Below are 12,675 nucleotides of genomic sequence, written 5' to 3' on the forward strand. Positions count from 1 at the left end.
CCCTCCTGAAAAGCATGGCTGTTCAGTGCTCTGGGCTTGAAAGTGGTTCCGGGTCCATTCTGCCGATTGTAGGCCCCTCCCTTTTCCCTCGCTCTGGGTCCAGCTTAGAAGTGATAAATCCTCGGAGTAATGGTGCAAAGAGCGCCCTGGGTGCGGCTGCTCAGCCCTGCGCCCTGGAGATCAGGACACAGTCCGCACGGCTGACACGGGTGACCTTTCCCCTACATTCGACTATTTTTAGCTCCAATGCCACCCGCTCACGTGAGACCCAGAGCCCCGCCCCCACCCTCCGCCGGGTCCCCAGACCTTTGAGCAATCTTCACCTTGCGGAAAGCTGCCCTCCCACTCCCGATTTCCGCCATGGAGGGGAGGGTTCTGGTTGCCGCCCCGCATCTGTTTTCTCAACCCAAATTTGGGAGAGGGTGTCAGGTTCCGGGGAGGGCGGGGCGGGGTGGCCGGCCTGAAGGACGCGGGGACACGGGCCAGAGCGACCGGCCCCACACGCAGGCAGCAGTGAGCCCGAGCTGTGAGTGGAGTGGGGGGCAACACAGGGTCCCCCCCAGGCGGCCCAGAGCGCAGTGCGGTGGCGAGGACGCGCCGGGCCCCCTGCGGTCGGGGCTGGGGGCCCCGGACCCCACCGCGCTCCGGAAGACAACGCTTCCCCGGGCACCTCGCCTCCACCCGAGGCCGCCCTTCAATGCCCTACGGGAGCCTGACGTTTTCAAGGCCTTGACCCTCTTCCTGACTCCTGCGCCGGTGCAGCGGGCCCTGCCCTGAACGCGGGCGCGAGGGTTTGCCACCGTCCAGCCGGCCGGCCGTTGGCAGGGCTGGGAGGCCGGGGTCCGGCGCCCTGCGCCGCTGGCTGGGCGGCCACTAGCTCGGTGGGGGCAGGGGCAGGCTGGGGGCGGGGCAGACCTGAGCCCACCCGAACACCTTTCTGCTCCCTCCCAGGTGCCAGCCAACCCCCAGGATGGCGGAAGCGCACCAGGCTGTGGCCTTCCAGTTCACTGTGACCCCAGATGGGTTCGACTTCCGGCTCAGCCGGGAGGCCCTGAAACACCTCTACCTGACTGAGATCAACGCCTGGAAGAAACGCCTGATTCGCATCAAGGTGCGCCCAGGTGGTGGTCTGGCCTATTCCTGCCAGCAGGTGCAGAACAGAGCCTTGTAGAGGCGGGGCCAGGTGTCAGCTGCTGCTCTGTAGTCAAGGTCCCCCACCCCAAGCTTGGCTGGCAGTTCTGCTGAGGAACAGGCTCCAACAGTGCAGAAACCAGAGGTGTGCTCAAGGTGTGGAGGGGAGACAGGTGTGCAAGAAGTGGCATCAGGCGCTGAGTAACTGGGTGCTGCAGGTATGGGGGTGTGGAGGAGGGGAGAACCAGGCGTGAAGTAGTAAGAACACAGCAGGTGACCAAAGGAGAAAACCCAGGCGAAGACCAGGACCTCACAGGTGCTTGCTTGCCGGTAAGCATAACTGTTTCTGCTCCACAGAATGGCATCCTTCGGGGTGTGTATCCCGGCAGCCCTACCAGCTGGCTGGCTGTCGTCATGGCAACAGTGGGTTCTTCCTACTGCAATGTGGACATCTCCAATGGCCTGGTCTATTACATCCAGAAACACCTCCCCGAGAGGTGAGGAGCAAGGCCACAAAAGAGGCTGGGTGAGCCTCAAAGCCAGGGTTCCTCAGCTGGGCAGGCACAGGGCAATAGCAACTAGAGGCTGTAGGAGCAGCCCTCCCCTGGGCCACCATCATCTCAGTCCCTAGTCTGTGTGTGTGTGTGTGTGTGTGTGTGTGTGTTGCACTTAGTTGTGAGTGTGCCCAGGAAGGTGCCTCCCCTGAAATGGTTCACAGCAGTGGAGGGTGCAGGGTTAGAATTCCCCTGAGGCTGGCCTCCGTGCACCCCCTGCAGCCCTTTCCCCTCTCCCCTCCTCCGACAGGTATGTCCCCTACCAGACCCCACAGACACGGGCAGTGGTCAGCATGGCCATCTTCTCCACGGGGGTCTGGATCGTGGGCATCTTCTTCTTCCGCCAAACCCTGAAGCTGCTGCTCTCCTACCATGGGTGGATGTTTGAGATGCATGGCCAGACCAGCCGCAGCACCAAAGTCTGGGCGGTGAGCAGAAGTGGTGGAGGGCTTCAGGCATCTGGTCTGAGACCTGGGCACCCCCTTTGGGGCCCTGAGCTGGAGGGGACAGGCAGGGGGCACCGGTGCCTGCACGTGGGTTTGTCCTAGTTCTGAGAGCTTGGGACTCAGCTCCTCGGGTGCTGGCTAGTTTGTTTCCATTCTGTCCCCTGGCTCCCAGCCCGACACACTCTGCTCTGCACCCCAGGCCTGTGTCCGCCTTCTGTCCAGTGGGCGGCCCATGCTGTACAGCTTTCAGACGTCCCTGCCCAAGCTTCCCGTGCCCAGCGTGCAAGCCACCATTCAGCGGGTAAGGGCCGGTGTCAGGCATCATGGTGGGCAGGGTAGGCTGGACTCGGGACTTGTCCCCTTCAAAGAGTGGATTTGGGGCTGGGTCAGAACAGGGTTGGACAGAAGCAGCCACTGCTATCTGGCCCCCACACTGACAGTAACCTGGCTCGATAGTACCTGGAGTCTGTGCAGCCCTTGTTGGATGACAAGAAGTATCAGCGCATGGAGATACTAGCCAAGGAATTCCAGGACAAGACTGCCCCCAGGCTGCAGAAGTACCTGGTACTCAAGTCGTGGTGGGCAACTAACTATGTGAGTCCCCTTCTGGGCTTACCCTCACCCCCTTCATATCCTGGCTGCCTGCAACCTGCCCTCTACCCCAGCCCTAACCTCGAACCCACCCGCAGGTGAGTGACTGGTGGGAAGAATACATCTACCTTCGAGGCAGGAACCCCCTCATGGTGAACAGCAACTATTATGCGATGGTAAGAGGTAGTCACGTGTCCTGAGCCCTGGTGGCCCTTTCCGCAGACAAGGGGGGATTCTGGGGTGAGGCCTGAAGGAAAGGGAAGATGGGGGAGTCCCTCGGAGAATAGTCAGGAAGCAACTGAGGGGCGATGGGATACTGAGGGTCCAGAGAATCCAGTAGCCCCTCGCAGGGTCCCTCGGGCTCACTTCGCTGTCCAGCCCAGGTGCTGTCACTTCCTTCCTGGGTTCCCTCAGTGGCCTCCTGGCCGTGGTGCCATTACCAGGGAGTCCCTTGGACAGGCTTGCGTGACATCTGTGGATCCAGAGCTGATGCTCTCAGCACTTGGGAGGCCACATTGGCCCCTATGTTGCATGTCTGGCCCTTTTCCCGCCCCAGCACCGGCCTGTGCACACAGCCATGTGCCCTCAGTGCTCTCCCACTGTCCAGAGCTCACTTTCTAAAAATATGTTTTTATTGGTTTTAGAGAGGAAGGGAGAGGGAGAGAGATAGAAACTTAGATGAGAGAGAAACATCAACATCAATAGGCTGCCTCCTGCACACCCCCTCCTGGGGATCGAGCCCGCAACCCATGCCCTGACCAGGAATCAAACCTGTGACCTCTTGGTGCATGGGATGATTCTCAACCGCTGAGCCACACAGGCTAGGCCACAGCTCATTCTGAGTCGCATGCTGTCCTTCCCTTCCTCCCCACACCTGTCCTCCCAGAAACTCACACACAACTCATCTGTACCTGAGGTTTTAAGCTGTTTATTTTTTGTTTTGTTTTGTTTTGTTTTGTTTTGTTTTTAGTGGTGGGAACCCCTTTCTCAAGGCAAACTAAAAAGAACACAAGCAAATAGGTTATGGAAAAACAGCTCAGGTCAGAGCTGGGGCCAAGGAGTGACGGGGTCAGGGGGGCATCTCATCTTTGGCAGGTTCACCTGACAGTGAGCACAGGATGGACTGGGGAAAAGGGACAAGATCCCTCAGGCCACGAGCAGGGAAACCAGGTGGCACCGCACACCTGTCACGCTGCCCCTGCCCTGCAGCCTTGGCTCTCTCTCGCAGGACTTTGTGCTCATCAAGAACACGGACGTGCAGGCTGCCCGCCTGGGAAACATCGTTCACGCCATGATCACATACCGCCGCAAGCTGGACCGCGAGGACATCAAGCCTGTGAGTTGTGTTGGGGTCGAGGGCTGGAGGGAGAGGAGGCTTTGTCTTAGCCATGCTGTGCCTCCCTCCTAGGTGATGGCACTGGGCATCGTGCCCATGTGCTCCAACCAGATGGAGAGGATGTTCAACACCACGCGGATCCCGGGCAAGGAGACAGGTATGGCCACCGCGTCTGTGGTGAGGCCGTCAGGGAGAGCCCCTTCCCTCCCGGCTATGGGCCGCCACGGCTAGGTCCTGCCACCTGCTTGTCACCAGCACCCCCGCTGTCTCGGGGTGTAACTGTCAAGATGGCCAGTTTTTTTACCAAAACGAGCCGCCTGCTGCTTACAGGCATGACGTTAGTGCTGGGACCCCGAGTCCCCGCTGCGGGGCCCCCGTGCAGGGCAGGCCTCCTGAGTGAGGAGCACCCGCAGGGGTGCTGCTGCCCTTGACTGACAGGGAGGGCAGCTCGCGGGTTTGGCAGGGGCAGGAGCAGAGCCTGCGCTTCTGACACTGGGAGTCTGTGCTGTTTCCTCAAGCTTGGTTTCCTCTTCTGTGAAATGCCCCTGAGGGCTGTTGTTGGCATAAACGAGAGGCATGGGAGCAGCCAGCACAGGCCCTGGTGGAGGGAGGGAGGGAGGGAGGCCCAGACGGAGGCCTGGCTCAGCAGGAGCCACATGGGCCACGGAAGGCTCATGGCGGGTGGGCCCCACCCAGGGCTGCCAGCAGGGAGGTGCTACCTGCCCACGCCCTGGCTCTGTCACAGACGTGCTGCAGCACTTCAACGAAAGCAGGCACGTGGCCGTCTACCACAAGGGCCGCTTTTTCAAGGTGTGGCTCTACGAGGGCTCCAGCCTGCTCAAGCCCCGGGACCTGGAGCTGCAGTTCCAGAGGATCCTGGACGACCCCTCCCCGCCCCAACCCGGGGAGGAGCGGCTGGCAGCCCTCACTGCCGGCGGAAGGTATCCCAGTGGCATGTCTTCCTGGGGAGAGGGGCTTGGCCCAGCCACAGCCAGGTCCAGGGCGGGTGGTACCCTGTCTGCAGCCTGAGTGGCCCCACCCCAGGACTTGGAGCCAGAGGCATGACCGAGGAAGAGGCGCGCCAGGCACAGCATCCCCTGTGCAAACTGCGCCCGCAGTGGTGAGGGCATTGGTGGCAGTGGCAGCGGTGTGGCTGCCATAACCTCTAACTGGGGGGCAGCGAGGGGGTTGTATAGGGGGCAGGGACACCTTCTGGGACAGCCTGGCAGCCCACCATGCTCAGCTCCAGGCCCAGCCAGGTCCTGGGTGGTGCCCTCGTCCCTGGCCCGACTGGCCCTGCACTCACCTGCTCTCACCCCAGAGCGGAGTGGGCACAGGCGCGCCAGACCTTCTTCAGCTCCGGCAAGAACAGGGCTGCTCTGGATGCCATTGAGCGCGCCGCCTTCTTTGTGGTCTTGGACGAGGAGTCTCACAGCTATGACCCCGACAACGAGGCCAGCCTCAGCCTCTACGGCAAGGCCCTGCTGCACGGCAACTGCTACAACAGGTACAGCCCCGCCCCCGCTGCAACCAAGCCTCCCTCAGCCTCTGTCATCACCGCATCTGCTGTTCCCGCAGGTGGTTCGACAAGTCCTTCACCCTTGTGGCCTTCAAGAATGCCCAGTTGGGCCTCAACACGGAACACTCGTGGGCAGACGCCCCTGTCATGGGGCACCTCTGGGAGGTAACAGGCCAGAGAGGAGTCCTGTGGGGCAGGCTGTGGGGGACAGCGGGGGCCGAGGACAGCTCTGAGCCCGACCTTCTCCCTGCAGTTTGCTCTGGGCACTGACATCTTCCACCTGGGCTACACGGAGACTGGGCACTGCGTGGGCAAACCAAACCTCACACTGACGCCGCCTCAGCGGCTGCAGTGGGACATTCCTGAGCGGGTGCGTAGGCCCAGAAGGAGTGGGGACAGGCATGGGAGAGTGACAAGTACTTGGATGCTCTGCGGCCCCCTCCCCTCCAGCCCAGCCCCAGTGGGTGTGGCAGAGCTCTCCAGTCCAGATTGGCCATAGGGTGAACGGACATCCGGGGCCAGTGGTGGTTAGAGAAGCTGTGAGGGATGAGCCTGCTGTTCACGGGGCACGTGTCAGTACCTCTCTCCCCCCGAATGTGTTGAGAGCCCTGAGACCGCCCAGCACAGTCTCCTTACCCTCCTATGTCTCCGCAGTGCCAGGCGGCCATTGAGAGCTCCTACCAGGTGGCCAAGGCGCTGGCCGACGACGTGGAGCTGTACTGCTTCCAGTTCTTCCCCTTTGGCAAAGGCCTCATCAAGAAGTGCCGGACCAGTCCCGATGCCTTCGTGCAGATCGCCCTGCAGCTGGCTCACTTCCGGGTAGGGGCCCTCGGGCTGGCACCGTGCAGGCAGCGCTGGGCGCAACCTGCTAGGCTCACCCCTCCTTGTTTCCCAGGACAAGGGCAAGTTCTGCCTGACCTACGAAGCTTCGATGACCAGACTGTTCCGGGAAGGACGGACCGAGACTGTTCGTTCCTGCACCAATGAGTCCACAGCCTTCGTCAAGGCCATGGTGCAGGGGTCCCACACGGTGAGGTGACACCCCCCCGCCTCTGCCTCATGCTACCTAGAGGATCAGGGCTGCTCACTGCTTCCCTTCTGCCCCCCAGAAAGCAGACCTCCAGAATCTCTTCCGGAAAGCCTCAGAGAAGCACCAGAACTTGTACCGCCTGGCCATGACGGGGGCTGGCATCGACAGGCACCTCTTCTGCCTGTACGTGGTCTCCAAGTACCTGGGGGTCAGCTCCCCTTTCCTGGCTGAGGTCAGTTCCGTTGATGGGTGTGTCCCCTGTCCCCAAGGCCTCCTGGAGGGTTGGGCCAGGCTTCCCGCTCCACACCTCCCAGGCCTGTGGTCCTGGCACTGAGCATGGAGTTGGTGTTGTTGTGAGGGGGATGGACAGACAAACGTGTAGCATGTCAGGGGTGACGGGTGCCCCTGAGGAAAGTGAAGAAACTAAGGGGAATCAAGCTGGCAGCACGTTCCTGTGGAAGGGACCTCCAGCGTCCAGACAGTAGGAGGGGAGGGCAGAACCGATGGAGGAACAGGTGGAGGAGGGGAGGCAGAGGGGCGGGTGAGGCAGCTGTTTTGTGCAGATGTGATGGTGAGAACTGATGGGGGTGGGGCAGTGGTCAGGGAGGTCCTGTACCGTGTTCCTCCTGCTTTCTCAGCCAGGACAGTGCCTGGCTCATGCAGGTGCTCAGACAACAACTGTCAGCAGGTGTGCACTGAGCACAGGTCTCTGAAGGCTGCAGCCTCCCGTTGCAGGTGCTTTCTGAACCCTGGCGCCTCTCCACCAGCCAGACTGCTCAATTCCAGATCGGCATGTTTGACCCAAAAAAGTACCCCAATCATCTGGGCGCTGGTGGCGGCTTTGGCCCGGTAAGTGACCTTGAAGGGGGATGAGTGGATAGGACGGGGCCTGGGGGTTTCAGTGGGGATTCCAGGGCCTCAAGGTCAGACCAGATCAGGAACACAGCCGTGGCCCTGCCCTGCGTGGAAACAGGTGCCGGGGACCCCTCTGGAGCAGGACCGCGCCAGGCCGGCTTCCCTTCTGCGTACAGCTCTCCCGCTGAGACGCTCACTGGGCTAGTCAGTCAGGGTTCTAGAGACACCCCCGGAGTGAGGCGGTGACCTGGAGCCTCCTGAGGGAAGCTGAGATCCTGGATGGGGGGTGGGGGAGGGGAGGAAGCTCTTGGTTTTCACACTGTTTCCTAAGTGTGGTCCTGACCTCAGGAAACGTGAAAATGCAGCATCTGGTGTGGGGCCCCTCCTGGGAATCTTGTGGGGATCCCCAGGCAGCCTCAGCTCGGCCTCGGGTGCTCAGTCTAGCTTACCTCCTCTTCATCCCGGTGCTGCCTCAGGTGGCGGATGACGGCTATGGGGTTTCCTACATGATCGCAGGTGAGAACACCATCTTCTTCCACATCTCCAGCAAGTTCTCCAGCTCAGAGACGGTGAGTCTCCTGCTCCCACTCAGCCCTGAGGGGGGGGGGGGGCACCACCCTGGGCCCTGCCTGGCTAGGGAGAGTCCTCTTTGGTGGGGACAGAGGGCAGGGACTCGCCTGGAGCTGGGTCTGAGTCTTGGCTCCCACAGAACGCCCAGCGCTTTGGGAACCACATCCGCCAAGCTCTGCTGGACATCGCTGATCTTTTCAAAGTGTCCAAGGCTGACAGCTGAGGGCTGGGGAAGTGCCGGCTGCCCTTCCGTCCCCACGTGTGGAGGAGTGGGCCTGTGGTCAGCTGGCAGGCCCCAGGGGTGGCCATGCACAGGTGCCCAGGCTTCAAGGACAGCTCTGGCGGCGGGCGTTCCCCAGGCAGACACTGCTCCCTGAGGACCCACTGGGTGGAGGTGGGGTTGGTTGGAGCAGGGAGGGACTTTCGATTTTTTCTTGCTAGATACTAATAAAGATAAGGCTGTGGGATCCTCCCTGAGCCCTTGGGTTCCTGTGTTTTGTGTGGGAACTAGGAGGCTCTCCCCTGCCCCAGCTCAGGCCAGAGAGGTGGCAAGGGAGGGGCTGAGGCTGGGAGACTGAACGGCTTTGACATGCTTGGAAATGTGTATCTCTGCTGAGGTCACTGTCCACACCCTCTATGTGCACTTGGAATAAATTATGGCTTCAGAACTTTCACCTGTTCCCTGGGTTCACTTCTGTTTGTCTGCTGGGGAGTGGGGCCGCCTGCTTCCTCTGCACAGGCGTGCCTCCACAACCCTCTGCACCCCTCTGACTTCGAGCACATCCTCGTGGGGCCTCGGCCTCCCCTCGGTGCTGCAGCCAGGCCTGAGGTCAGGGGTCAGGGGGTCATGCCCATGAGGCACACAGGATAGTCTGCAGCAACATATGCGGCTTCCCTCAGGTCAGCTTCTCTAGTAAAGCAACACTAAAAATAAACAAAAAATAATTTTTATGGAAAGTACAAGTAGCCCTGGCTGGGTGGCTCCGTTGGTTAGGATGCTGTCCCAGGACAGCAAGGTTACGGGTTGTATCTCTGGTTAGGGAACATATAAGAAGCCACCAATGAGTGCGTAGATAGATAAGTGGAAAAACAAATTGATGTTTCTCTCTCTCAAAAAATCATAAATTACATAAAAAAGAGCAAGTATGAGTAGGCACTCCATTACTATTGCTGCATGCTTGAGTGAATCCAAATGTCAGCATTCTGTAGGTGCTAAAAACCCACAGTGAATTAGCTATAGTCCTGGGCCTTCTCTGATGAACCCAGTGTCTATGGAACACCCCCCACCAACTTGGCTCTGTGCTGGGGATTCAGTGGTGAACAAGGCACCACCTACCCCCGTGGGATTCACCGCCAGGTGAGGCAGGCATGGGTCAGGGGATGGAGTGGCTGGCAGGGGGCTTTTGGAATAATCCATGTAGCAGGTGCTTGCTGAGTACCACAGTGTGCTAGGCACTGAGCTACAGCAGTGAGCAAAATACAGAAAGTACCCCTCCCTGTGGGGCTTAGTCTAGTAAGGAGAAAGGCAGTCACCAAGAAGGATAAGTTACATAGCAAGTCAGAGAGTAATAAGTGCTAAAGAGAAAAGTAAGTAAGGGGATGGGAGCAATGGGGGAGGGGGACAAGTGGCAAAGGCAAGGAGATGAGGGCACGAGCCATGTAGGGCAGAAATTCCTAGCTGCGGGGACAGCAGGAGCCAGGGCTCCCAGGTGGGTGGTGCCTGCTACAATAGAGAGGCAATACTGGAGGCTGTGGCTGGGGTGGAGTCGGGGAGGGAAGAGCAGGAGGGGACAGGTGGAGTGGGGAATCAAGGGGCTCGTAGGCTGGACTCCAGCTTCCTTGAATGATGGGGGAAGCCGCTGCGGTTAGAGCAGAGGTGACATAATCAGTCCTAAATTTTAATGGGAATTTCTCTGGCTAATGGGGATATTAGAACAAAGTGGGGTGCAGTAAGGATAAGAAGCAAGGACTCTCAGAGGGTGCTGCTCATGGTGGCGGCAGGGTTGGGTGAAATGACAGAACTCAAACGAACTGAGGATCAGGAAGCCAAGACCATCAAAGGTAAAACTGATAAATCTGATAGGGTGACATTGAAGATAATTCATGTTTTCTCTTTTGGGTAATTGGATGATTAAATGAGGTTTCTTTAATGTTGAATTTGACATGTCCATAAGAAATATTGGCTCAGCGGATAGAGCGTTGGCCTTCGGACTGAAGGGTCCCGGGTTCAATTCCGGTCAAGGGCATGTACCTTGGTTTCGGGCACATCCCCAGTAGGGGGTGTGCAGGAGGCAGCTGATGGATGTTTCTCTCTCATCGATGTTTCTCTCTATCCCTCTCCCTTCCTCTCTGTAAAAAATCAATAAATATATATTTTTAAAAAGGAAATATTCATGGATTCTTGAAAAATAAAGTAAAAGCTAAGGAAATCACCCTGGCCAGTTATTCCCAGTGGTTAGAGCGTTGGCCCAAAGACTAAAGGGTCTCTCGATTCTTGGTTAAGGGCATGTACCTCGGTTGCAGGTTTGATCCCAACCCCGGTCCCTCACATCAATGTTTCCCCCCCTCTCTTTCTCTCTCTCCTCCTCTTCCCTACCTTTTATTTTTCTCTCTAAAAATCAATGGAAAAAATATCCTCAGGTCAGGATTAAAAATAAATAAAATATTTTAAAAAGCTAAGATCTAGGCTCCTGGTAACAGCTTTGAAGGAAGTTAAAACCCTGAAAGTGCATGGGAGGACCCCAGGGCAGAGGCTCCTAACCTCCTGGGAATCTCCTTGAGAGGTTTATAAAAGTACACCTGTGCTCAGAAAATGTTACCTTCCATAGCAGAGCTTTCTTCCCAGACCTCTGCCTTTCTGGTGCCTGTGTAACTACCCTGGGGAAATGTCCATTTGGGTGGGCTTCTGGGCACATCAGCTTGCCCAGCCCTGGGAGAGCAGCAGTGAGCAGAGTTTTTATCAGCTGGCTTTTAATTAATGGTAAAATTCAGCCAAAGTTATCTGACCTGTTCTGGGTTAAAGTAAGAGAAACCACTGTGCACAACTAGGGTATAAACCTCTGGTGAGCACCCATCAGACCCAAACAAGCTCCTTGTGACCCATGGTTTTGCAGATCTGTACTAGTTAGGGTTAGTCACAACAGATACACCCTGAAATCTCAATAGAAGTTTAATTCCTGCTCAGTTGGCTGAGACAGACTCTGCTCCAGACATTATTCAAAGGCATGTGCTGGCAGCCCTCCCGGACTTCCTCGGGTCACTCCCAAGTCGCCTTGGGCTCAGCCTCTAGCAGGGACATAGGGCAAGACAGAGGATCACTCATGGGAGGCTTTTATGGACCTGGCCTGGGTGACACAAAGCACTTCCATCTACATCCCTCTAACCAGGACTCACATTGCAAGGGAGGCTGGGAAATACAGTCTAACTGTGTGCCTGGGATATAAAGGAAACATTTGGTGAACAGTTACCAGTTTCAGAAGCACAAGGGCATGGGCAGGTCAGACTGGCATCTCTGGGCATCCTGAGAGCCCATTCTGGGCCTGGGTTCTACAGGGTGTTTGAGACAGTCCACCTCCCTCTGCTGGGCAGGGTACTCCAGGCCCCTCACATCCCAGCTCAACTGATCTCTGAGTCTCCCCTGTCACTCCCCAAGAACCCTGAGCCCAGCACATTCTCCACTAAAGTTGGCCTTTCCTTCACTGAACTGTCTGCCCAGAATCCTGTGCCCTTCCTCAGCCTGGTAAACTTCTCCTGAAGCCGCCTTCATTGCGTTATTCCTGATTCATGTTTTTCTGGGCAGTCTAAGTAAATGGCGGAGTGAAGGAAGTATGCAGGGTGGCTCACAGGTGGGAAGGGACAGGAAGGTGGCAGCTTGAGGGAGGGTGTACGGCCCAGGCAGCAGACTCCTCAATAGATAGGCAAGGACTCATTCTGTGCCCAGGCGATCTAGCTCAACTCTAGTTGTTTTTTCTGCTCTGCAATCAGTCTGCTAAGGATCGGAATTCCTGAGAGAAAACTCAGTGGGTCCCAGTTTAGGAATTTCAAACACAAGCTGTTTACGAGGCTAACTATCTTCCAAATGGGCTTCTCTCCCCCACTTCCCCATCTCAGCCAGTGGCATCACCCTCTAACCAGTAACCAATTCCTTCCTTCCTTCTGAACTTGCCACATTACAAACCATCAAGTGTACTTTCTAAATGGCTTTACTTCCTTCCACCGTGACCACCACCTGCCCTGTCCACATCTCCATCATTACTCATCCAAACATCAGCAACAGCCAACTCCCTCTCTAGCCTCCCTCCAGCAGCCCGAGAGGCCTCTTCACCATGTCACCGCTCTGCCTACCACCCTTCTAAGGTGTCCATCCCCGTCTAAAGACTGAGCTCCCTGGACTGGCTTACCGAGGCCCGAGCAGTCTCTCTGGCCTCCTCCCGACCACAGCCCTATGCGCAGCCTCTCGAAGGGCAGGCGGGGCCTCTCTCTCCCCGGTCCCTGCTTGGTGGTTTGTGCTCCTACCGCCAGGAGGCCAGCGGCACCTCGCAGACCTGGTTTGGAGGCTTTGCACGCTCAGCTGCGTGTACTAGTACCTGGGCCCTGCCTGCCTCATCTCCCCGAGCCTCGGCTTCCTCTTCTGTTAAGACAGA

The 12,675-nt window shown here is 57.9% G+C and overlaps 1 protein-coding gene across 3 annotated transcripts; it reads left to right on the top strand.

The window, feature by feature from the left end:
* The first annotated feature begins 46 nt into the window (after positions 1-46).
* On the top strand, positions 47-8,706 carry CPT1B (carnitine palmitoyltransferase 1B). 3 transcript variants are annotated; one of them, XM_036311344.1, is made up of 19 exons: positions 47-526; positions 952-1,111; positions 1,489-1,628; positions 1,936-2,113; positions 2,331-2,432; positions 2,588-2,725; positions 2,821-2,898; positions 3,951-4,058; positions 4,131-4,215; positions 4,804-4,999; positions 5,380-5,565; positions 5,637-5,742; positions 5,831-5,947; positions 6,232-6,396; positions 6,473-6,607; positions 6,687-6,839; positions 7,343-7,456; positions 7,939-8,031; positions 8,172-8,706. In XM_036311344.1, exons 2-19 carry the CDS (start codon positions 971-973, stop codon positions 8,253-8,255), a joined length of 2,319 nt encoding a protein of 772 aa, XP_036167237.1. In that variant the 5' UTR covers positions 47-526; positions 952-970; the 3' UTR covers positions 8,256-8,706. The 3 variants fall into 3 exon arrangements, with proteins under 3 accessions (XP_036167237.1, XP_036167239.1, XP_036167238.1); XM_036311345.1 differs by lacking the exon at positions 47-526 and adding an exon at positions 535-756; XM_036311346.1 differs by lacking the exons at positions 7,939-8,031; positions 8,172-8,706 and having other exon boundaries at positions 7,246-7,380.
* The last annotated feature ends 3,969 nt before the right edge of the window (positions 8,707-12,675 follow it).

The sequence above is a fragment of the Myotis myotis genome, unplaced genomic scaffold, assembly GCF_014108235.1.
Source record: "Myotis myotis isolate mMyoMyo1 unplaced genomic scaffold, mMyoMyo1.p scaffold_m19_p_54, whole genome shotgun sequence".
Classification (NCBI taxonomy): domain Eukaryota; kingdom Metazoa; phylum Chordata; class Mammalia; order Chiroptera; family Vespertilionidae; genus Myotis; species Myotis myotis.

Coding starts and splice junctions, on each gene's coding strand:
- CPT1B (XM_036311344.1), top strand. CDS start 971: ATGGCGGAAGCGCACCAGGCTGTGGCCTTCCAGTTCACTGTGACCCCA. Junction 4,216..4,803: donor GATCCCGGGCAAGGAGACAG/GTATGGCCACCG, acceptor GCTCTGTCACAG/ACGTGCTGCAGCACTTCAAC. Junction 5,566..5,636: donor CACGGCAACTGCTACAACAG/GTACAGCCCCGC, acceptor CTGTTCCCGCAG/GTGGTTCGACAAGTCCTTCA.